This window comes from Manis javanica, chromosome 3 (genome assembly GCF_040802235.1).
Source record: "Manis javanica isolate MJ-LG chromosome 3, MJ_LKY, whole genome shotgun sequence".
Classification (NCBI taxonomy): Eukaryota; Metazoa; Chordata; class Mammalia; order Pholidota; family Manidae; genus Manis; species Manis javanica.
In genome coordinates, this window is record NC_133158.1 from 59,204,966 (window position 1) to 59,230,251 (window position 25,286).

The window sequence follows — 25,286 nt, forward strand, 5'->3', positions numbered from 1 at the left end:
GGAATATTATTCGGCTATAAAAAAGAATGAATATTGGTACATGCTACAATATGGATAAACCTTGAAAACTCTGTGGTAAGTGAAAGAAGCCAATTAAAAAATGTGTATGATATGATTCTATATATATAGAATGTCTAGAGTAGGCAAATCTATAGAGACAGAAGGTAAGTCATTAATAGTTGCTTAGGGGTAGAGGTGTGGAGGAGGATGGGGATTGATAGCTAAAGTATATGGGGTTTCTTTTTGAGGTGAAAATGTTCTAAAACTGGCTTTGGTGAATATACTAAAAACTATTGAATTGTATACTTTAATTGGGTGAAAATTATATGATATGTAAATTATATCTCAATGAAGGTGTTAAAGAGAAAAATGGCAGTTAAGTGGGACACACAGTTTTGGATTGGATCTTTTTGCAGTAAAGAACATTTTTTGGATGACTGGAGAAATTTTAATGTTGTCTGGGGAGTAGATCCTAGCAAATGTATCAATGAAAATTTCTTGATTTTGATGGTTGTATTTCATATATTCAGGAGAATACACTTGTTCTAGGAAACACACACCAAAGTGTTTGCTGGTGTTGGGGCATCACTGTAGGTACTCTTGAATGTCCAGGAAAAAAGTTTTTAGTGACTAATCTGTAAATTTGAGACTGTTTCAAGATATAAATTTATTTTGTAAAATACCTGATTTAATTGCAAAATGTGTGGGTAGAGCTGGAATACTAGATTTTCCGCAACCGCAGAGCACTGATGGCCCGTGATCTAGCCTGCCTGTAGGGGGAGTCGTGGTGGCGGTGGTGGTATTACCCTTTAGCTAGTTGCATTATGCCTGACTAATTTTTTCAAAATTTCCAATTGACGATTTGTGTGGAATTTCTACTCTAAAGCAGTAAAATCAGTTTTGAGAAAGAAAAGGCAATGACTCTAACAAAATAGACAAGAAATAGTTGAAGACGTCAACTTATTTCATAAGGAATGCTTCTTTATTGATAGTTACATTTATGAGCAGGAATCATTCATCAGGTGCCAGAAGAAGATAGCAGACCACTTCTGGAACTTGCTACTAAAAGCCACTCAGCTCATCGTCCTTGCTTTTGCCCTCTTGGTAACCAGTAAGTGTCAGAGTCTCATGTTCTGCAGGAAGACTTTTGAATACTTTGATGTGAATGTAACTGTTATCACCTACTTGCACCTAAAAGGTGAAAAAAGGGAAAGGAAATTTATTCACATCGATCTACGTCACCTGAAAGATCTACAGACCCGTAAAGATTTTATTTCATAAGTTTTTCTGGAACAGTATTCCTAGACCAGTATCCTTAGGCCCTTGGCTTTCATCAATCTACCACCTCATTTTATGAGAGAAAGGGCAGAGGCATAGGTCCTAGGTTTATTTCATTTTACATTTTGCTATGATCTGACCACAAATCAAAATCTGGGGTTGCATTTCATTTTCAAAGATACACAAGAGCAAGAAAACAAAGCCTTTCTGTTGCTCCTGTTTTCTGACTACCAAATTGGGAAATTGAGACACTTTATTGATTGATTGTAATGGTATTTTGGGGATGAATTTGGCACCTAGAAAATCATGGTAAGAACTTCTACTTTTGTTCTTGGTTGAGACAATGAAAGTTATGCCTTAGAATAATATTTACTGTGTTCTGATGTCCCTTTCAAACCTAATTTTAACAAGTGCCATTTATCATATAACTATGTATGAGTCATATTATGATTAACATTTTATATACATGATTATGTTTACTTCTTATAGGCCTAAAGGTAGAACAATGATGATTTTACAGATGCAGAAGCATATTAAGAGATATTAAGTAATTTTTGATACATTGCTCAGCTAATAAGTGACAGAGTCAAAATGCAAATATAGCCTCCATCAATCTATATTCTTTTCACTCTATGGTGTAACCTTTTAATAGCATTTATTCAGTGCACCAGCCTTTGCTTACATTATTAGAGGCAGCAGAGCCAGTAGTTGAGCATCAGACTTCTTGGGTTTAAATCTTATAATTATGTGACCTTACTAGTTACTTTACATCCTGGTGCTCATTTTTTCCTCTCTAACACAAGGGATATGATCATACTTATCTTACAGATTTGTTAAGAGAATTACATGAGATAATACATGCCTAGCTGTTAGAACAGTGCCTGGCATGTTGTAAGTGCGCAGTAAATTTCTAGTTCATTTTATTCCACACACCTTGAAAAATAGGTTAATACCCACATTGTGCATATAGGGAATCAAGACTCAGAGAAGATGAAGAGCTGTGATCACACAGGTTTTAACTAGTAGAACAAGTCCAACAAGCATTCAAATCCAAGACTGTCTGACAGCAAAGCCTGCATGGGATCCTTGCATTCCACCACTTGCCTCTTGAGAGATACTTGAGAAAGAAAACAGAAGTCAAGACCAAAACTTTAGGCCAACAGTAGGAAAGACCTTAAATGTAGAGAGAGGTTCAGAGCAAAGACCACCAGGAAGTAATGAGGCAACTGGGGTCAGTGGCTGTAGTTCAATAGGAGAAATCTGATAGCAGAAGGAAGGAGAGAAGAAATTGTGGTTAAGATCAGCTAGGTGGTCTTAAGGGCAGAAGTTTTCAAGACAGTTTTCTGATAAGCTTTTTAAGATAAACATGAGCTGGTTAATGTGAAATTTATGCACTTGGATTAATCCTAAATTATTAAAATAATGATCCCAATTATAATGGAATGTTTCTTATTTTTGAACAAAATCATTTTTAACTGGAAATCATTCTTTTCCAGCTATAAAGAAAGCAGATTGAGAAATGAGGAAACGATGCCATTGCCGAAGGTCAGGAGGGATCTCATTCATGTGCGTCTCCAGGGCTTGGCATACACTAGGAGTTCAAATTTGGTAGGACAGAGCTGATCCACTTACATAACCCAGTTTGTAATTTTCTCATGCTAAACTGGTTACACTGCTTTATTTATTTTTTTTTGCTGAAAACATTGCAATTTTATATCTTCAGTAATTATTTGTTAAAGAGAAATAAGCCGGACTGTGCCTTGGTCAAATGGTTTAGTAAGGATTAAGTGAATACATTTGAATGTCTGTTGTTATGCATTACATCATAATTATTGTCTTCTCAATATGAAATGACAAAAATGGCTCCCAAATATTCATGGTTGACTTTTTGAATTGGTTCCCTCTCAGTAACTTCACAACCATTTTCAATTAGAGCTGGATAGTGCATCATTTAATTTTTTCAGTTATAAAATTAATTTTAAAAATATTTAAAATGCTCCACTGCTTTAAATTACATCTACAGTGCCACAGTTGAATCAACTTATTTCAATTGCATAAGTAGTTACTTAAATTGTATTAATCAAAATGTTTATTTAAGCGGCAAAAGTGATTTAAGTTATTTTCACAGCTAATGAATTAAATCATTCCTTAACTTCATTTAATACAGACACACAGAATCACAAAACTTTGAGCTTCAAGATAGCATCTGGTCCAGCCCCACGCTTTCAGGCAACTGAGAGATTACCCTCGTACTTCACACAAGAAGCAGCCATAGCCACAAATGAAACATGCTTAGAACCATTATGAAATATTTTTCTATACAAAATCTGAAAATTAAGGTAAGAATCAACTTAAGAAAGCTTTCTAAATTCACAAGAAAAAGATGGTATAAATATACCATCATCTGCCAAATTTGGTACTTAGGAAGTAGTATGCAAAATAGGCATTTAGGACGACTGGATGGAACAAATGATATGGTAGGTGTGACTGGGAACATCCCATAAAGCAAGAACTACAGTATCTTTTAGTGCCCAAGCGAATGTTTAACTCTAACCTTAATGTAGTAATTGGTTCCAGCAACCACTTGAGTTTTATATTGTACCACTTTGAATTCTTCATAGGTCCTGTTTGTTTTACTTTCAAGCTGGGGTTTAACCTTAAGAGAAAAGAGAAACAAATTATCAAAGCTTATATTAGACTCCATTTATGTGATTTACAAATCTGAGAACCTCATGTTCCTTAAAGTCCTCAAAGGTGATAAATGAGATCTGCAAGCTATTTTCAGTATTTCAAAGAATGGAAAACCTATCTTTATTAAGATTATGTAGGCTAGGTAAAATATCAAGTTTTGTGGCCTTAGGCTGAATTTACATCAAGTCAGTGTAATATGGTAATATGGCAATATCGTCACATTTCGACTGGTAAAGCTCTAATAGTTATTTAATAGTATATTAATATTTAATATTATAATTAATATTTAATACTATAACAGTCTGGTTGATAAAAATGGGGGAGCAATGATTTACTTCATTTAAATTTTTTAAAGTTTTGAGATGATTTCAGCCTCAAAGTTGCAAAGCGTATGTCTCAAGATTCTTAATTTAATCACATCTGCAAATCTCTTTACCATGTAAGGTAACGTATTTACTGGATTCAGGGATTAGGATGCGGACCTGTTTGGAGGGCCCGCATTCTGTCTACCTCAGAGGGATAATACCACTTGGATGCCAGCATTCACAAACTAAACATGACCAGGGAGCAAGAGAGACTCAAATTCAATATGTACACTTTTACTGAATCCACCAGTTTTCAATACAGGTCCTTCATTCCTGCCTTCAGCTAGGCCTGAGACCCTAGTGTCCACTTAGTTCTCTCTGACTCAATGTCTGCTGAGAGCAGAGCCCCAGAAGTCTGCCTGGATGGAGGATAGACAGCCCGCTGTTCCTCACACCGATCTTCCGTCACTCCTCAGGTTCTAGCCCCCTGCCTCCTCACTCGTCTGCCCCAGTTTGGTGCGGCTGGTGCGTGAGCCACTGTGGAGGTCTGCAGAGTGAATCTGCTTACTTCTGGCTCTGTGTTCCCCTCTGTGGCTTAGGCTCTGTCCAGATGGCTGCCATTTTCCATCATTCATCTGTTTTCCATGTTCCCGAAGTTTTGTTAATATCTCTGAGGTAGTGTTTGCTTATCTCCTGTTGTCTTTGTATTTGTGGGTTTGTACCTCTTTTCCCCCGAGTCCTTTCCTGTTATTTAGAGGGAAAAGGAAATAAATGTATGTGTTTGATATGTTTTGTTCATAGAGAAGCTGCCTCCCTGCCTTTCACTAAAGCATGTTATATGTACATACAGCTGCCGCCAGGCTTCCAGTGTACCTCGGGTCCCCCCCACCCCCCGCCATCCAGTCCCCCCTGGTGGGAAGAGACAGCACACCCTCTGCTCTTGGTGCTCCAGCTTGGGCACCAGAGCTGTTCTCAAAGACACAGGCCTGCGCAGACTCTTGTGAGTTCTTAGGACGCTTTCAAGGAGTGAACACTTCAGGGACCACCATCCATTTCTCCTATAACTTTACAATAGATGGGAAAAATGCAGTTGCTTTCTTGAGACAGAAAATGAAGCTCCAAAGTGGAGGAAGGGAGAAGACAAGAGTAAGGAAAAAAAAGCCAGAAATGGGAAGAGAAAAGTGGATGAGCATGCAGAGGCGCTGGGTAAGGAAAAGGGTTACTGACTTATTGTTCCCCCGTCCTAACCCTTTTAGGTCAACACTGGGTACCAGTCAAGCTAGAAGCTAAGTTGGAAAGGGTTCATCTCTACACTAAACCCCAAATTATCTATTGAAACCTCAGTTTACAAATGAGGAAGTGGAGGCTGTGAAGAGAATATAAGGCTGAACAATGATGAATTATAGTTATTTAAAGTTTTAAATGCCTTGCCTGATCAGTATCTGATTTATTGGTTGCAGTGATCTGTACTCCTTCTGGTTTCCAGTCTTTTGGTCATTTTTTTTTTTTTAACCATGAGACATAAGTTTTTATTTCTATCTGTCCTGGAAAGAGATTCAAATTTGTAATCTTTCCATTGTATCTATGCAATCCACAGGTCCAGCATTTTCCATGAGATGATTTCAAATGTCCTGTTTGTTTCTGTATGTACACTTGCACCTGATTTCAGACTGTGTGCCCTGATTTCAGATTCACCATCCTAATAACCTGTGGCCTTGCTCCAGAAGCAGACTTGTACTGCCTTAATGTTGGGTGCTACGAACCTGGTGTTGAGATTTAAGCTGAGAAGCAGGAAAAGGGACAGAGGAGGAGGGAGTTGATCAGGGAAACCTTAACTTTCAGAAGGCAGCTTGGTGCTGAAAGACCCTCCAGGTTGGGTCCTATGAGGGTGCAGGCCAGCTGGGAGTGATCATTTGGAGTATGGAGGTAAACAGACAGACCCTCAGCTGAACAGAGTTGACGTTCACCTTCCTCAGCCTGCCATGCACGGCGGTGGCTGAGGCGCTGTTAGAAATAATGCAGTTTGTCACTTGGGCCCCAGCCAGGGGAAGGATGCTACCAGGGAGGAGCACCTGGTAAAATACATTTACCCCACAGCTGTTCAACCTTTTCCTATGGCTGCAGGGCATGAATCTTGGTGAGTTGTTAGCTCTCTGGAATCTAAGGATTTGAGCCATACTGCACCTAACAATCAGGCATTCCCTTATTTGTAATCACTCTGCAGAAACACTGGGCTGTGTGTAATTTAGGAAAGAATGGAGAGAAAGCTAATGGATAGGCCATATTAGGGAAGTTTTACAGAGTAAGGAAGGAGAGTTTTGGTAGTAGCATGAAAGTACAGAGGAGCTGGCGAGAGGTGACTTAAGGACATTTGTGGTCTTTGTTTTGCAGAAGTGGGAAGTATGGGGTAAGGCACCCAGTATGCAAGAAATGATGGCACCTGGCCTAAGAGAGGAGGGGCTGGCTGAAGAAAGGAGGACAGTCTTAGACTGGAGGGAGAGATGAGAGATGGAGTGGGCCTAGGCATGCTCTGATGAAGATGGGCGGGTGAGTGCCTGAAGGATTCTGGTGTGGCTGAGTGGCAGGTTCCCTGGGTGTGGGATGGTGGGAGAGGTGAATGCAAAGCTGTGGGTGAGTGAGAGCCAGGAAATGCTAAGCCCCGGGTGTGTCCAAGGTGGTATGTGGAGGGGTGTTTGTACGGTGTCCTGGCAGACAATATTCATGACCTGTGTGTATGCCAGAAATGGTAGTCAGCAATCAGGTGTGACTTAGGGGTGTGCGTGTGTCCCTGTGCACATGTAATAATAACCCTTATTTCTAAAATTATTGAGATAATATTTCTTGCCCATAAACATATTCAGAATTCCCATCCAGTGGTTTGTTATATATGATAAAAGATAATGAATCGGCAGTAATGATCCAGAGGCTTTTGCTGGTAGGGCCACTCTTTTGGTTCTTATTTGCACTATTTTGACTTTTCATGGATGGGGCCATGTATGGCTCTCTATTTCCTTGTGTGTATCTCTTCTCTCCAATCTAATTTGAAAAATTCCTAGGGGACAGGGACCATTTTTATGTCTCTTTTCTCGCTATAGCAACTCACACAGTACTGGGTACATAATTTTTTCTGAATGAAAAGTCCAGGGTTGTTTTCCTTTGTGACAACTTGTCTCCCCAGATAGGAGAGAGGAGAGACGAGGGGTTTAGCAAAGACTTTCAATTAATGTAGGAAGTCTTGGAGAAGAAGGTTTCTTCCATGTGTACTTTCAACACATGCTAACTATGGTAGCATTACGTAGTTAGCATTCAGTCTGTTATTTTCAGAATGGGAAAACTCTACTGTCTTCAAAAATGTTCATCTTCTCAACTGCAAGGCCTTTGTTTGACTTCCTTCTCTTTCTGGTCTTGAACCTGTAGTTGTTTTCCTTTGATGCTTTACCCTTTCCATGGGGTTACCTTCTCCTTCCTTCTCCTCCCTCCCTAACGTAGCTTTTCTCTCGGTTGGCATTCCACTAAGAATCTCTTGGATAAGGACAGGGAAGGTTGATAAATGTCAGCTCCTTTAAGAATACCTGCATTTTAACAGGTGATTTTTAAAATGAGAAATATACCAAAGAATCAAAGAAATAAAACTACAAGGTAAGTGGCGGGTGGTGGTGGTCCTCCCTGGACACCCTCAAATCATAGTAGGTGTGTGATGATTTACCCACTTGCCTGGCCTTGCCTGGCCTTGCCTGGGGACCTAATTCTATAATCTTGGAGGCATTCATTAAATTTCCTCACCTAAAAGTGAGTATCTGTCTCTTGGGATTGTTTTTGGCAGAATAAATGATACAACTGATGGGAAAGTACTTCCTAAACTGACCATCACTCTGTTTTCTACACTTAAGGGGCACTGTCCCCTGAGGTTCTCCCCCGTGAAAAAGAGGAGATAAATAATAATAGGGAGTTTAACACTGGAGAAGCTGTTCTACCACAGAAATGGTTCAGTTGCAAGTAAGAGGTTGACAAGCTACCTCCAATGTCCATCCTGATCCAAAACCTATGATTATGAAAAATTGCTTAATTGGAGATCATTTTATATTATGTTTCAGATTATCTTGACTTCCCTCAATGGACTGCAAACTCCTCGAGGGCAGGGGCCATGTCATATAGTCCTTATATACTTTCTATAATATTTAACACAGTGCTGGACACCTAAGAGATATTCAGATAATGATTCGCTGATATTCATTTCTCATACTGATTTAAATCTGAGGCCGGCTGCTTGCAGAGAAGACAAGTCTGCCTCCCTGTCTCCTCCATGTGTTCAGGTCCTGTGGAGGACAGGGGTGAGGTAGCTCCTGCTAAAACCTGTCACTCATTCTACCTCTTTGACAGAGTTGGAACTTGAGGTAAGCAGCAAGAAAAGACTTTTAAATTAAATTTGTAATTAAAGATGTGTTTCATAGATGGGTGTTATTAATAAAGCAAGGCCTTCTTGAAGCGTCTTATTTTTTAAAAATTATTCTTGCTAACTGAGAAAGCCTTTTAAAAAAATCATTAAACTTTTCTGCACCCTCTGTACTTCCAATCTCTGTTTCTCCCAAACCCCTTTACAGTTCTAGTCCCTGAAGAGTCTCAGGGATTTTCTAGGGTCAGGGATGATTTCAGGCAAAAGGTTGAAGCAAACAACTGTGATGCCTCACCTATACCTATTAATTTCTGGTTTTCAAGTCGTTTTTGTGCATATTATCTCATTTAGTCCTTACAGCTCTGAGATGGGCAGGGCAAGAGGTATTTTGCTCATTTCACAAATGAAATTGAGTATTGCTTGCAGCACTCTGATCTCAGAAAGCCCATCTCCCATAAGCCTCCTAGGATATCATGTATCTCCTGTCCTGTAGGCCTGTGAGGTCCTGGACAGTAGCCTGAGTGATGGTTAGAAATGTAGAATCTCAGGCCCACCCCAGGCCTCTTGAGTCGGAATCTGCATTTTAACAAGACCCCCAGGTGATTCATGGTGACATTCAAGTTTAAGAACCTGACACAAGGATTCAAATGAAGATATTAATGACTTAATATTATTCATCCAAGAGAAAAGCTCCAAGATACTTATTTTTTAGAACTCTTGAAAGGGAAATATCTGGCTTTTTATTTACCAAAGAATGAATGGTAGAATTCTAGGCATCTGATCTCTTATAAAGCTCTCCAGTGTTCTAATACAGAGGATCTCATCTCTTCCCCTTATACAAGAAGCTGATCTTATTTGCCAAGCAGTGCATCAGAATGAAGTTTCAGAGAGAAAAAACAAGAAGGAATGATAAGAGAAAATAGGGCAACAAGGTACAAACTTAAAAGGGTAATTTATATATATTTTCTTTTCATAAAATATGCAATATAACTTTTTTATTATATAGTTGATAGCTAATAAAACAACTTGCTAAAAACATGACGAGTTCTGTTTTCACTGTAATCAATTTTGGAATCACCACAGACTGCCACTTTTCTCCTCTACTAGTTTAATCATCTTCTAAATTCTGAAAGACTCAAATAGTCAAATTTGTAGGACGTTTGTAAGTAGATTGCTGTTCGTGTTCTTCATTCAACCCACTAAAATAAATTTCCTTGTAGTGCACTTGAAGTCTGGTTTGTCAAATTGTTAACAACTTCAGTCTTTAATTATATGTTGGCTCCACTTGGTAAGATGAGAAAAGTTTCACCAGAAACTGAATTAGTAATCCTAGAACCATACATTGTATGAGCTTTAGAGATGATCCAATTCAAACTTTTCTTTTAAAAATGGGGAAACTGGGGCTCCAGGAAGAAATGTGACTTGCTCAAGATCACTCTCATAGTGGGGATTATTAGAAGTTTTGTCTGAAAAGATTTTTAGTTGAAAATAAGCCTGAGCAAAGCCACACCTTCCCCAGTGTTCTAGTTTCATATTCACCCACACACCTCACACAGGGCCAACCTAGGAACCAAGATTCGGGATCAAACCTTCTCATGGGATGCATCCACTCACCTCATCAGCAATCTTCTGGATTTCTGGAGTGGCAGGTCGGGCATCAGTTAAACCTCCGGGCATCATTCTGGCTAATTTGCTGGGCAAGATACTGGAACTGAAGTGATCAGGGAAGCATGGAGACTCCGGTTTTTAAAGGATGTTGGTCACAAGCTCCGCCTACAGAATGTTTTATTTCCACAAAGCAAAAAGGAACCGGGAAAACGAGTATGCCTTGAGGCAAGCCTTTTGATTCCTCAACAGAATATGCTACAGGAATTTGGAAGAATGAGGGCTGGAGCTGAGTAACTGGATATGCATGAGGAATCCTGCTGTCGCCAGAGTCAAACTTCTCTGTGTTCTCTTGGACGATGGTTCCACCCGTTGCATCTGAAGCCACAACTAGTTTCCCAATGTTTCAAAATCACTTACACAAAATTTAATTTTTAAAGGTATACTTACTAATAATATTAAGGCTGATTGTTTAGAATTTACTTGACTTTATGAAGAAAGTAGAAGGTTCTGTCTGGAGAACCGAGGCTGGGTATTTGTATTTTACTTTCATTTATGGTTCTAGAACTGTGTAAAATACAGAAAAACACAAAGAATAAAACAACAAACATCTATATTCCTATCACCCAGAAGAAAAACTTTTCACATTTTGTCATTTTTGCTTTCCAACTTTTTCTTTTGTAGTTATTTTCAAGAAATAAAATAGTCTAGGCCCCCCTCCCTGACTCAGACACCCACAATGTGGCTCCCCACAGAGGTAAACTACATTGTGAGTTTGGTATCCTTCTAGCCCATTTTTATACATTTACTTTGTGTGTTTTTAAAAATCTACTGAAATTGCACACTGAACATATATTCTATATTATACCTTTTCCCTACTGAACATGTTTTTGAATCATTCCATGTTGATACTTAGATAGACAAATCTAGTTCATTTCCTTTAACTACTTTTCTAGCATAGATCTGTATCTATCATCTATCTACCATCTATATCTATCCATCTATCTATCTATCTATCTATCTATCTATCTATCTATCTATCTATCTATCTATCTATCTATTTATCTGTCTATCTGTATCTATCATCTGTCATCTATCTCTCCATCTCTCCTCTCTACCTGTTATATGCTATATCATATTTTACAAACTTATTCCTATACTGATGAAAAATTTGGTTGTTCCTAGATTTTGCCCATATAAACAATATTGCATTGTTTCTTTTTGAACATGTGTTGGGGCTTTGGCAGGCAAATTATCCACAAGCAAAATTGCTGCTTTGTGTGAGTATTTTTGCATTTGTATTATTTTATTCAATTTTTACAATATGTAATATATACACATGACAAAAATGTTCAAAAGGAACAAAAGAATTTACAATATAAGGACTCTTCACCCATTGTATTCCTCAGCCATCCTTCTAATCTCTGGAGAAAACTAGGGTCACCAACTCCTTAAATCCCTCAGAGATATTCCTTATAGATATAAGCATATAATTAACTACACACATATATGCATGTACATGTGTATATATTTTTCTTTTATAAATGGTACAAGTGGTACCCTACCATGTAAACTACTATACACTTTGCCTTAACAATATATTTTGGAAATCTTTCTATATTATTACATAGAAAGGTGCTTCATTCCTTATAAGGCTTGGTAGGTGCTTGACAAATTCTTAGAAATAGGCCAGTGTCTTCCTGGATAATCTATGCAGATGGCTGCTTATGGTCTGCCTTCACCAGGTATTGAGAAGAGAGCACATGTGCTCACTTGAGAAGTGATACTCACTCAGGAGGCCACAAGTCGTCTTAAGACGTCTTAAGACTTAAGTAGGATGGAAGGACAGGTCATGGAGAGCAGGCAGAAGATTTTTTACTTTAATTTTTTACTCAGCTCTGGCCACAGATAATCCTTGATGTCTTGTGACTTTCCCAAGTCAGGTCCTCTCAGAGCCAGACCTCCAACTTTTCTCAAGGAACATTCCATTTCTACCTCTCTGTTCACTGAGTTCCTGTGATCCTTATCCAATCTCCCACATGGTGAGGCAGAGGCTGAGCAGCGTATCTTCTTTCTCTTTCTAGAGTCTATGCCCTGATCTTCTCAGGTATTCCCTCTTGACTCTCAATCATTTCTTTTAGAAGCAAAAACTGCTCCACAGTAAATACTGCTTTTGTCTTTGCATTCCTACTAAAATATCCTAGTTCTTCTCAAGGTAGCATGAATGCCTCTGACTGACAAGGGAAGAGGCACATACAAGAGAGTGGAGGAAAGAAAAGCTCAACACTGAATACCTCAGTGTTAATTATTTAATTAATTAAGCACACAATTAAATGCACATTTATTTTTAAGTACCTTTAAGATTGCTCTACTAGATATTGTTGTTTTGGTATCAATTATCTAGGCTCTTTATATGGAACTGAACATTCTCATATGATTTATATTTTTTGTCTGTGACCTCATCTTCCATAGGAATTATTTTTTATGGGAGATTTCCCTTGTAGGGAGGTTGGGTGTGGGCCTTCCTATGGAGTGGTTGCCTCTACTGGGCTATATAGATTGATGCACAGGCCCCAAACTATATCTTGGTTTGCTGTTGGCTTAGAACTCTTGAGTTATGAAGATGCTCAGAATCTGGGTTTATTTCCAGATTTTGGCACAAGTCTGGGGCTCTAGACTTCCCTAGCTAACTTTTTCCACCTATGGCTGGGGTAAATATATGGATATGCTCATTTACTAGACATCCCATTGTTTTCACTCCTAGGTATTTACTCAAGAGAAGTGAAAATATATGTATACATAAAGACTTATGTACAAATGCTCATAGCTGCATTATTCATAATAGCCCAAACTAAAAATGACCCAGCATCCATCAACTGAGGAGTAAATTTTAAAAATTGTATATCTATACTATCAAGTACTACTCAATGACAAAAAGGAAAAAAATAGTAATCTATTCAATAACATAGGTGAATCTCATAAGCAAGTCAGTGGGAAAAGAAGTCAAGTAAAAGAAGTCAAACACAAAAGACTATGTACTATGTTATGCCATCCATATGAAACTCTAGAAGAGGCAAAATTATAGTGACAAAGAACAGAGCAGAGATCGCCTGGGGCTGAGGGTGGGAGGAAGGATTGCCCGCAAAGGGGGCTGCAAGGAAATGTTTCCGGGAGATGGAACTCTTTTATATCTGGGCTGTGGTCATGGTTACACAAAGGTATGCAATTACCGAAACTCTTCAAATTGCACACTTAAAATGGGTGAGCCTTATTGTATGTAAGTTACACCACCAAAAAGCTGGGATAAACTACCTTGTAAACACCTTCTTTATGTGTCTCTTGATGTTACTTTTATATAACTTCCATTAATGTTTTTCATTAGAGTCTTAACTATCACTGCATCAACGTGTTGCCTTAAAAATGGTTGGAAAGGTCCCATTTGAAGTGTGTCCACAAAGGGAGGACAAAGCTCTTCTCTTGGCTATGCTTATGGGGAGGGGGAAAGTAGGAAGGAAGGACAGGTCATGGAGAGCAGGCAGAAGATTTTTTACTTTAATTGTTAGGTAATAGAGGTCACTAAAAATTTTGAGCTGTACAGAAACCATTTGTGCTTTAGGAAGATAAAACTGGAAGCCATGTGTAGGCTGGACTGGAGGAAAAGATCCTAGAGACGGAAAGATTGATTAGGAATTTATAACAATGGAACAATAAAAAGTTAATCCTGATCCAATGTGTATCAAATGGACTGGAAAGGAATGGGGCACGTATGACAATTTAATAAAGACAGTATTAGCAGGGAGGGCAGGACAAAGAAAAGGAACTTAGGTGACTGAGGGAGGTGTTCTGTTTGAATGATTAGGAAGATAATTTATTAATAGGATTTGGGATTATAGGAGGAAGAGCATGTTTAAACGAGTTGTTCAATATTGAAAATATAAAGATATAAGTGGGAAAAGAAAACCACGACTCCCCTTTATTTCCAGGCAAATCCTGGGGAGAATGAAGACTTTAGCAAAACAATTTAATCAAGGCCCTACTAATGTAATGATGAAATCAGAAATAATGGCCTTGATAGTTCAGTGGCCTTAGTTACAGAAATGTAATTTTCAATCATATTTCATAAAATGTCTTGTGAAATAAAAAATGCTATTATCATCTTAGGTAAAAATGAGGAAGGAGAGAAGGCAGGAGAACATTAACACACCAAAGAACTTTGGGGCACAGAGCAGAAAGCAATGATGGATACGTCAAGGTCTTGCTTAATTGGAATCAATTCCATCTTTGTATGTCATCAATAATTTAAATTTGTGTCTTGTTACTAAGAAGTGCAAGAATTTCTCCTGTAATAGACAAATGTTAGCTACTATAAAATATAATTTTTTTTCCAAATATGGTCTAGGACAGAACCCTTTTGTATGCTGAAACTCATAAACTATTCCTGGGAAGAAATTAGCTCTCTTGATAAAATACATAACCAGTTTTCTGATGAACTGTAAATAGGATTAAGACTTGTTCTGCGAACCTAGTTATTTTCTCATAAAATAACTAGTTACTTTCTTATGAAAAGCCTGATTAACTTGAACTGCTTAAAATGTCTACACTGACTATGGATACGGTGAATTATTACTTTTCCAATAAGATGTTTAAAATTATAAAAATGTAAAATTGTATGTTCTGCTAAAATGAATGATAATAACTGCTATCTTGTAGTGATTTGTATTTGTAAACCTCTGTACTACAAATTGTAAGGATTTGATTATTCCCTTTTCCCTTCCTGGGTAAAAGTTTTAAATGCCTGTTTGATAGACTTTCAATATCAACTTTTGTTTCCTTGTAGGTTGTCATACAAGTAAGACAGTAAGTGGAGTAGGATCCAAGCAGCAGTTTTTCCTGAGATTGGCAGGGCTGAAGTAGATGACGATCATGAAATGCCAAAAATAAAAAGCCATCACACCGCAATATGAATGTACTTAATACCACTGAACTGTATACTTAAAAATGGTTAAAATGATACATTTTATATATGTGTGTATGTTTTTATTGTATCACAATCGAAAATTAAAATTAAAATTAAAATCATGGAGGACAACAGTGGGGAGAGGCAGGGAGCTTATGTTAGCAAGCCTTATAGTCAGGAGTTTCCTGGAGTACTTTAGGTCTAAGGTCACCAAGATCTGGCCACAGGCAGTGGCTTTGGCTGTGACTCATTTTCTGTTTGGTCAGGGCTGTAGTGTAGCCATCACCCTGCATGGCAGCTGAGGCCTCCTCCCTGCATCTTCTGCTTTCCTGTAAAGGACACTCCCACCCACCCAGCTGCTCAGTTCAGAAGCTGTGAACATATGCTTCATTTCCTTATTTCCAAATACAATCCATCAGAAAATTCTGTACAAAAAAAATTTATTGCACAAAATATACTATATGCTGTTTTTTTCTCTACACGACAGAGTTAGGTGAACCCAAATTAAATGGTGTTACTCCCCTGGATAAATTCCTTTAATCTTCCCACTGAATTAAGAAAAAAAAAGAAAAATGCAAACTCCTTACCATGGACCACTAGGCCTTGCATAATTAATTCTGCCCAATTTTCCAACTTCATCTCATGATACCTGATGCTTTCTGGATGCACTGGCTTCATTTGGTTTCCAGAATATGCCAAGCTGTTCCCCACCCATGCCTCTGGGCACTTATGTTCTGTGAGTGAGGAATGCTCTTTCCCAGGTTCTGCACTGAGTCTTCCCTATCACATCTCAGCAGTGCTGTCATATTCTAACAGAGGCGTCTCTCGTCTCCCACTAGTTTCTATTATATCATCTTCTTTGTTGACAGCATTATTCACAGTTTGTGCTAATTTTGGTTATTTTTGTACTCTTTGATGCCTGGAATAACCACCACATTCCCAGACCTCAGAGCCTAGAACAATGCTTGGCAGACTGTAGCTGTTCAATAAATGTCTATTGAATGAATAAATTGTTGCCTATTTAATTGTCTTTCTCCTCCATTGTAAGCATTATGCTAGGGCAGGATCCCTGGCTGGCTGTTTCCTTGTCATCCTGCTGCCTAGAAGAAAGCCCAGCTCACAGTAAATGTTCAATAAATATTTGTTGAATGAATGGCATTCAGGCTCTCCATCTGGATTGTTCTTGGGTCTATCCAATGAATCTTTATCTAATTTGGAGAGTGGAACCTAGATTTTCCAGAGTCTGCCTGGGAGAAATGGAGCAAAGAGGCAGAGAAGTGGGGCTCTGGATCCGCATCCCTACTTCAACTGGAGCAACTCTTATTTGCCTTATATACACTATGGGTCTGCATAAAAATTAGCGAGGAGGTCTCCAGCCTCTCCGTTTTTTTTTTTTTTTATAAACCGCAATCCAAACAAAGACCTTCTTTTTACACATGAGGATACTGAAGCCAGGAGAGGCAAAGTCAAGGTCAATACTCATCAGTGACAGATCTGGGCTGGAGTCCAGGTCAACTGATTCCTATTCAGTGGTCTCCCGACTGGACCTCCTCATCTCCCATGGTACTACTCTCTGGCCTGTCTTGAGGGTTATTGGCTATGACCTGTAACCTTGAAATGTGGGCTTAGAAGAAGGTTTGGTTTTGTGTGTACACGTGAAGACAGAAGGGTAATTACCCTCCTGGAGTGATTTTGGGGCATAGATAGACTCTGTTGAACTCAAACCATCCTTTTGTCCATCAACCAGCATTAGAGCATGGGCACCTGCTGAGACAGAGCCCTGAGCTGCTGCTGTACTCAGCAGGAATGAGCTCAGCAGGAATGAGCCTCATTGTACACACAGGGCCCAAGGTGAGCATATCTGGAGAGTAACTGATGTGTGGTGCGGTAGTTTTCATCTGCACTGATAGGGTCTGGCTAGGGCATTCGCTGTAAGATGACCAGCAGTTCTGTGTGCTCTAACTTAATTGTGGGACCAATGCGTATATTCAAAACTAGGTTGTTTTCAACTGGTGATGAAGTTTGCTTATAAGTCATTTGTATGGAACTTGGCATTTCCCATAGAAATGCCCTCTGTCTGGTGACCTCTAAGCTGGCCTGTCAAACCCATTTAACTCACAATGTGTCTGCCTTGTGCAGACAAATATCATTGAACAAACACACTTATTGGTGGTTTTTCCCACTATGTTCCAGATAGATCTCATAGTTCAGAGAGGAAGATGGACATATGAAAAATGCCAACAATTGTAGCACAATTAGTGCCTTAACTGGGACTAACCCTGCCTGAAATGTTGAGGAAGGTATTTAAGAAGAGAAGACACTTGATCTGAGCCTTGGAGGATGACTGGAGTTGGTATCCAGTTCTGAGATTCTCTAGCTGTTATCTAAAATTTTTTTAATTTAACAGTTTTATTAAAGTATGATTGACTTACAATCAATTGTACATATTTAAAATGTCCAATTTGGTAACTTTTGATGTATATATGTATATCAATATATATACACATACATATACCAAAATCATTACCCAAAAGTTTCCTTGTGCCCATCCCTCCGTCCCATGTCTCTCCATAAGCAAACACTAGTTTACTTGTCACTGTAGATTAGTTTCCATGAATTAGTTTTATATAAATAGAATCATACAGTATGTTCTTTTTTGAGTAATATCTCAATGTGGTTTAATTTGCATTTCCCTAATGACTAGTTTAGTACCTTGTTATTTACTTCTTTATCACCCATATATCTTCTTTGATGACAGGTCTGTTAAAATATTTTGCCCATTTTTAGGGGGAAGGGATGGCATTTATTTTCTTTCTACTGAATTTTGAGAGTTCTTTATGTATTCTGGATATGTGATTATGAAATGTTTTATCTCACTCTATGACTAGTCTTTTCAAAAATTGTCTTAATAGTGTCTTTTGACATTTTTAATTTTGATGAAGTTCAATTGATCAATTTTTTTATGTCTCATGCTATTGGTATTGAGGTAGAGCAGGGTCATGGGACAAGCATCATGATTAAATTTTTCTGCCTATGATGAAAAATGTCAAGATATAAATAGTATAATAAAAACAGGAGGGACTCCATCTTAAGGCTAAGATTCCATTTTAAAAACCAGGGAGTTAGGAGGTAAGATTCCTAACATATTTTATGGTAATTAACCAACAACCGACCTTATCTTAAGGCATGGCGAGCAGTCCTAAATAGTGTTTCCACTACTTGAGGGTAACCACTATCTTGGAGAACAGGATCAATAAATTCCTGGTGTTAAATTTATTTTACAAACTACCTGCAGGACTATGGATGGTGACAGATTGTTTCTCATCAGAGACAGACCAAAAGTCAAGCCTATGTCCCCTGGCCCTTTGCCCTGTTCTTGAAGTCCTTGAAAGACATGAATCCTAAGCCTTTAAGGGTGCATCCTCTCTGAGGTTGCCTGCACTCCCCTTTCTTCAAGTATGCAATTTGCCTTAAATAAAGACTTCTTGCTGCTCAACTTACTCTGTTTTGTCTCTGCACTCTTCCAAGCCTCTTGGGAGGTTAATAAGAGACCCCTTTCCCAGTGGTAAGGGTCTTTGTTACTTTGTGCTATTTCAGTCAATTTTTTGAGACTTAAGCAGAAGTCTCCATTCTCCCTGTTCTACTTAAACCAAGTATGTAAGGGTTACTGTGTTCTCTGATTTGGGGTTGAAAGTTCCCATTACCTGGGTGACCTGGACAGCATTGCAGTTGCACAATCATGTTCTTTCCTAGCCTGCCTGAAATCTCCTTTCTTTGCCTTTGGGAAGTTCTCAGAACATAAGCTCACTCCATCCAGTGCTCTGTGGCTCCCCAAAATCCTGGGGTGGTAGGGGCTTACTTCCCAGGCCATGCAGATTCAAGAGGACACTGTACACTATGAGTTGCTGGCTTCAGGAATTACCAAGGGATTTGCTCAAGGCCAAGCAGGAGTTCAGTGAACTTCCCTTTCCTCCCTCTGTTCTTCTTTGCTCTCTACAACCTGTATGGCTGCTGCCATTCATTCTTGCTTTAATGAATTCCTTCCTTACCTACACTTGTCCCGCCTGTTCATGAACGCTTTCTTGATCAGAGTCAAGACCCCCGTTCAGGCTGAAGTTTCACCTAGTGGGCAGGGAGAGACCTCCCCAGATGAAGCTGCCCAACAACAGTATCATATCTAAGAAATGTTTGCCTAAAGGTTTACCTCTGTTGCTTACATTTATAGTTTTAGGTTTTTAAAAATTGGCTCATAATGATAGACATTGACAAAGTTTTTCCCCCAACAATTTCTTCCTTATGTTTCTCTCTTCCATTTTGCCACTGAGACTCTAAATTAGGATGTAAAGGAGTGCAGAGAGCATCAAGAGTCAGGAAAAAGAACTAATGACACTTAACCTGACTGCCTAGAGCAGAGCTACCCAGTTTTTGTGCAAATTACCCGAGGCTTCCGAGAAATGCGCCTGCCCTAAATTAGATAACTAAAAGTGGGCAACAGCCTGGGAACGCCTGGGGATGTAACCCGTGATAAGTCACGTAGACATGCTTGGGTAAGCAAGAGATAACAATGGAAGCAGTCAGGCAACTGGCGCGTTCCCTAAAAAGGTTACAATGTTTCCCATTGGTTACAATATAGAGTGTGTTTTAAACCTATTGGTTGTAGAACTGCGCGGGCTTTGGTGTAACGGCTGTGAAAATCCTATATAATCAGTACCTAAAGTTGCTTCGGGGTCAGCAGCTCGGACTCGGCCTGCATGTCAGGGGAGGTGCTGTTGGCCCCAGCTTGCTGGCTGAATAAAGACGGTGCTTGGATTTACATCTCCATGTCCATGTGGCTTGTTCTCTGGGGAAACCCCGGAGTCCTGGACCCTAACAAGGAAAGCTGTGACCGTGGGAGGAAGGGAAGAGAGGAAGGTAAGGGGGGCCTCAGTGGAGGGGAAGGGGAGTTCCTGAGCCAGCAGCCCCTTCCTGCTGGATGTTTTGATGCCCGGGGTCTTGTTTGCAGAGTCAAAGAATGTACTTCACAAACATCTAAGGTAGGAGAGCAAGGCAGAGGCTTTTATTTAGAGATAAAGCAAGAGGACAGAGCTCCTGGCTCATGCCAGGAGGGGAGAAGAGAGTCCCAGGGTGTTGCATTGTCTAAGAGTTTTATAGGAGGTTGAGAGACAAAGGGCTAGGGATGCACACCTGCTAAGTGGTCCCAAAATGTTTATCTTTGAAGAGACATTAAGTTTCTTATTAGTCTTCTGGATTTTTAACAAGAAATTTACTGCTCTGATTTCCTTCCAGGATAGCAGCTTCCTGGTCTGGGAGCATATCACTCAAGACTGCCTGCTTTGCTCCCAAGGTGGGCTGAGTTATTGTCTGTTTGTTAAAGAGTGTGTTAAGTAATTTATTTTTTAACTAATTGGGTTTTAAAATGCAATCTTATCTTCAAGATGGAATCCTCCTGTTTTTACTATATTGTTTTGGGCTTCCTTGTTAAATTGCCCAGGTTGCAAATCACTTGATTAAGGCTGGAGGAAGAAAAGCAGCACCTGGGTAAAGTGAGATAAATAAGCCTGGCCCCTCCAGCAGGCCAAAGCAAATTTCACAATGGATTATCTTGCTTTGTTTTTTCCGGAGGCCCTCACTCTACTAAGCCCATGGTCCCTGTCTCTGTAAGTCAGATATGCACATGGGCTGTTGAGGCTGTTAGTGGGTGGCCCTCTGTGACCTTAGCATGCAATACCTTAGGGACCTTAGATCCCAAGCATGCAATACCATCAAGCACACTCAGTAACTACAGTTACTACGGCTCTAGCTGCTTTCGACTCCATATACTCCTTTTCAAACTCCATTTCTGCCATGGTCTTTTCTCTCCAAAACCTTAGTACAGTGGTTTACAAATTCCCCTGCAGGGACTCTAAAGCTTTCTTAGAGCTCCGGTGTCCTGGAGGTGAAGGGTAAGAGGATATACACGAGGGGAAATGGAAGTTAGCTGCCCACAGAGGCTGTGCTTTGGCTCCTTGCTTTCAACCCCAGGTGGCTTGGCTGCACACAGAGGAGATGGGGGAAATACTGTATTTCCCAGAATTGCTTTAGAAGGACCGCTCTATTCTTACAAAAGAATATTCTTGTCAAGCCTCCTCAGCGAGCAAGCTGAGACCACTTCTCCTAGGTGTTGGCTGGCTTTAAGGCTTGAGAAAAGCACTTTTCTGCATCTGGAGGGAGGGGAGACAGTTCAGACAGCCAGGTGGCAGGAAGGGCAGCCCGTGCTCCATGGTGACACCCCTTTCCTGTGACTTCAAACCTGAAGAAAGTTGACTAAACTTGCAAAATGCTTGGCATGAGTGGCTTTCTTCCCCCCCCCCCCTTTTTGAGCAGGGGTGCACTGTCTGAGTTTCATGCCTGGATTGCTGTTGAGTAAAACAGACTGAACAGAAGGAAATCAGTAGGTAAGGTCCTAGGGCTCCGCCAAATTCCTAGGGAAGCATAGAGCTTCCCGTCTCCAAACTGGAGATTGTGGCAATCCTATCCAGATCTCTTTGGCTGGGGAGTTCCCAGTTCCCATCTGGTTTACACATCTTTTGGGGTTTCAGGTGGGATTTTTTCTCTTTTTAAAAATTGAAGCATAAATTGTGCTGGCAAGATGAACACATTTTATTTAAGTGCACAGCCTCTGTGCTTAAATTTTTACAGTTGTAGAGATCCATTTAAGTTATAGAATATTTCCATCGTTCCAGAAAGTTTCCTCATGTTCCTTCCCAATCACTCCGTTCTGCTCAACCACTAGTTTTGCCTGTTTTTAAACTTCAAATAAGCAGAATCATACATAGATGTCCTTTTGTGGTTGGCATCTTTTTCTCAGCATGTTTTAGAGGTTTCACACATGTTACTTTCATCAAGTTTGTTCTTTTTTTATTGCTGGGTGGTATTCCATTTCCATGAACATAGCCCATGTTTGTTTAATCAGTCTCCTGCTCATGGGCATTTGGGTTGGTTTTAGTCTTTGGCTATGTTGAATAAATCTATGAATAAGTCATTTCTCTTGCGAATATACCCAGGAGTGGAAATCCTGGAATATAGGGAAGGTGTATGCTTAACTTTATTAGAAACTGCCAAATATTTCCAATGTGGTTGTACCATTTTAAACTCCATTCACAACTCATGAGAGTTTTAGTTGCTCCATCCATACTGATAGTTGGTGGTGTTAGTCCTTTTAATTTTAGCCATTCTTGTGGGTGTATAGTGTATCTCACTGATTTTAATTTGGTGTTCCCTGATGAGTAATAACTTTTAGCACCTTTTCATGTACTTACAAATCATTTGGATATTTTCTTTCATGAGGTGCCTATTCAAATCTTGCCCCACACATTTTTTTTTCTATATTGGAAAAGTTCTTTATCTATTCTAGATGTGAGTTCTTCATCAGATCTATTCACGTAATATTTTCTCCTATCTGTAGCTTATGTCTTTTTATTTTCATAATGGCTGTTTTTTGATGAGCAGAAATTTTTATTTTGATGAAGTCCATTTTTTTTCTTTCATGGTTGTTGCCTGTGACATGTTTTAAAAATATTTGCCTACCTTAAAATTCAGGAATATATCTTCCTATATTTTCTTAGCTTTTACATTTCAATGTATGGTTTTTTTTTTGTATGGTGTGTGAGAGAGGGAGGTTAAATTTCTTTTGTTTTTCAATAAAAATCAATAGTGAAAGAAAATTATTTTCCGGTGAGTAGTACTGAATTTTATTGATAGATATCTCTGTTGAAAATAAATTGACTGTATAAATGTGGGCCTATGCACTTATTAAGTGCTTTATCCCCCCAGGGCCTGATAAGCCACAAGAAAGGGGAAAAAGGCAGCAAATATTAGGTATCTTGCCAAGGAAGTCTAGATCTAAAGAATAAGACATGTGGAAGGAAATGGTATATATGGTTGTTAACTTTATCCTTCCCTGGCCCCTAAGAACAATATTCCTATTGTATTATAGGTCTTCTGTTGACAAAGGCATTAAAATGTTAGGCTTGTAACCAAGTTACCTGGATTTAGGGTGTGCTATAGTCAAAATTGTGAGGCTCTCAGATTTCTGCCCCTATCCCAATCCCCTTAGGTGTTACTGTACTTGCCTACTTCCTTGTCTCATCTATTATAATGTACTCTTAGGAAAGAATCTGCAAATCTTTCACAAAAAAGCACAAATGACTGACCAAGATCTTCCAGCTTACCAACATGTGGCTGGCATTAAGTGCTTTGAGATGAAGAAATCCCATGGTGAAATTTTATGCATGAGATGAGCAAATACATTGTGGGAAGAAGAGAGTTGATAGTATCTATTAATCACTTCAGTTTAGTGATCACCTCCCTTTTTTACATGTTGGTGTTTCCTAGATTCAAAAACTTGTTCTGACTGTTAGATCACAAGCATCTCTTTCATCTCCATCCTTCTCTAGGGCCCCACCTCTCTCCATCCCAACAGTCTAAAGTTGGCCCAAGTTGCTCACAAGGGAGGAGATAGTTTCACAATATATGGAAAATGATGTTGGATTGGATCACTTTATCAAAGAGTTGAAAACTTTACAAAAAAAGTGTCTAATCATGCCCAGGTGTTTATATTTTCTTAAATTTATATGAACTCTGTTTAAATATATAATTTAATGGTTGGTAAGTGTCTGCATTTTATTTTCTTTGATGATTTTTTATTAAATGAGCTTTTCTTTATCCATTCATCTGTTAATGGATACTTAGACTGTTTCTATACTTTGGCTATTGTGACTATTGCTACAGTGAACATAGGACTAGAGGTATCTCTTTGAGATAGATATTTTTTTTTACTTTGAATATATACCCAGAAGTGGGATTACAGGATTATATGGTAGTTCTATTTTTAATTTCTTGCAGAACTTCTATAATGTTTTCCATAATGGCTATATCAGTTTACATTCCTACCAACAGTGTACAGGATTCCCTTTTCTCCACATCCTCTCCAGCATTTGTTATCTCTTATTTTTCTTCCCCCAGATTTATTGAGATATTATTGACATTTAATATTGTATGACTTTAAGAAGTATAATTTAGTGACCTGATATACATATGTATTATGAAATGATTCTCACAATCAGGTTAGTTAATACAACCATCACCTCTGTGTGTGTGTGTGTGTGTGTGTGTGTGTATGGTAAGAACTTTAAAGATTTACTCTTTTAACAACTTTCAAGTATGCACTACAGTATTGTTAACTATAGTCACCATGCTGTACATTATATTCCCAGAGATGATTCATCTTATAACTAGAAGTCTGTATCCTTTGACTACCTTCACCCATTGCCCCTGCCAATCCCCCTGAGCAACCACTAATTTTATTCTGTTTGTATGAGTTCCTTTTTTTTTATATTCCACATACATTGTCTTTTTCTGACTGACTTATTTTCATTTAACATAATGCCCTAGAAGTCCATCATATTGTCATAACAGCAGGATTTACTTCTTTTTAATGGCTGAATAATATTCCATTGTATCTCTTGTCTTTTTGATAGCAAACATCCTTACAAGTGTGAGGTGATATCTCATTATAGTTTTGATTTGCATTTCTCTGATGATTTGTGATCATGAGTGCCTTTTAAATTTCTGTGAAAAATGCTATTGAACTTTTGACAAGGATTGTATTGCCTCTGGAGGTTGCTTTGGGTAACATGGACACTTTAACAATATTAATTTTTCCAATCTATGAAAATGGGTTATCTTTCCATTTATTTGTGTCTTCCTCAATTTCTTCCCTCAGAGTTTTATAGTTTTCAGTGCGCAGATATTTCACCTCTTTGGTTAAATTTATACCTAAGTACTTTATTCTTTTTGATGATACTATTAATAGGATTGTTTTCTTAATTTCTTTTCCAAAGAGTTTGTTTTTGGTGTACTAAAATGCAACTGATTTTTGCTTATTGATGTTGAATCCTGCAACTAATTCAGTAGAGTTAGTTCTAACAGTTTTTGGATGGAACCTTTAGGATTTTCTATATATATATCATGTCATCTGCAAACAGAGACAATTTTACTTCTTCCTTTCCAATTTGGA

At 38.8% G+C, this 25,286-nt stretch overlaps 1 protein-coding gene and 1 long non-coding RNA gene across 2 annotated transcripts in view; one reads left to right on the forward strand and one right to left on the reverse strand.

Moving 5' to 3' along the window:
• Positions 1-960: 960 nt before the first annotated feature.
• CSTA (cystatin A) lies at positions 961-10,517 on the reverse strand. The gene is made up of 3 exons (XM_017676802.3): positions 10,282-10,517; positions 3,833-3,934; positions 961-1,191 (listed from the first exon to the last, which is right to left on the reverse strand). The coding sequence occupies exons 1-3, from the start codon at positions 10,345-10,347 to the stop codon at positions 1,063-1,065; spliced, it is 297 nt and encodes a 98-aa protein (XP_017532291.1). The 5' UTR covers positions 10,348-10,517; the 3' UTR covers positions 961-1,062.
• A 9,460-nt stretch (positions 10,518-19,977) lies between these two features.
• The window catches only part of LOC140848391 (uncharacterized), a 128,176-nt gene continuing 122,867 nt past the window's right edge, over positions 19,978-25,286 (forward strand). The window contains exon 1 of the long non-coding RNA XR_012129176.1: positions 19,978-20,140. This is a non-coding gene — a long non-coding RNA (uncharacterized lncRNA). The remainder of the gene's footprint in view (positions 20,141-25,286) is intronic.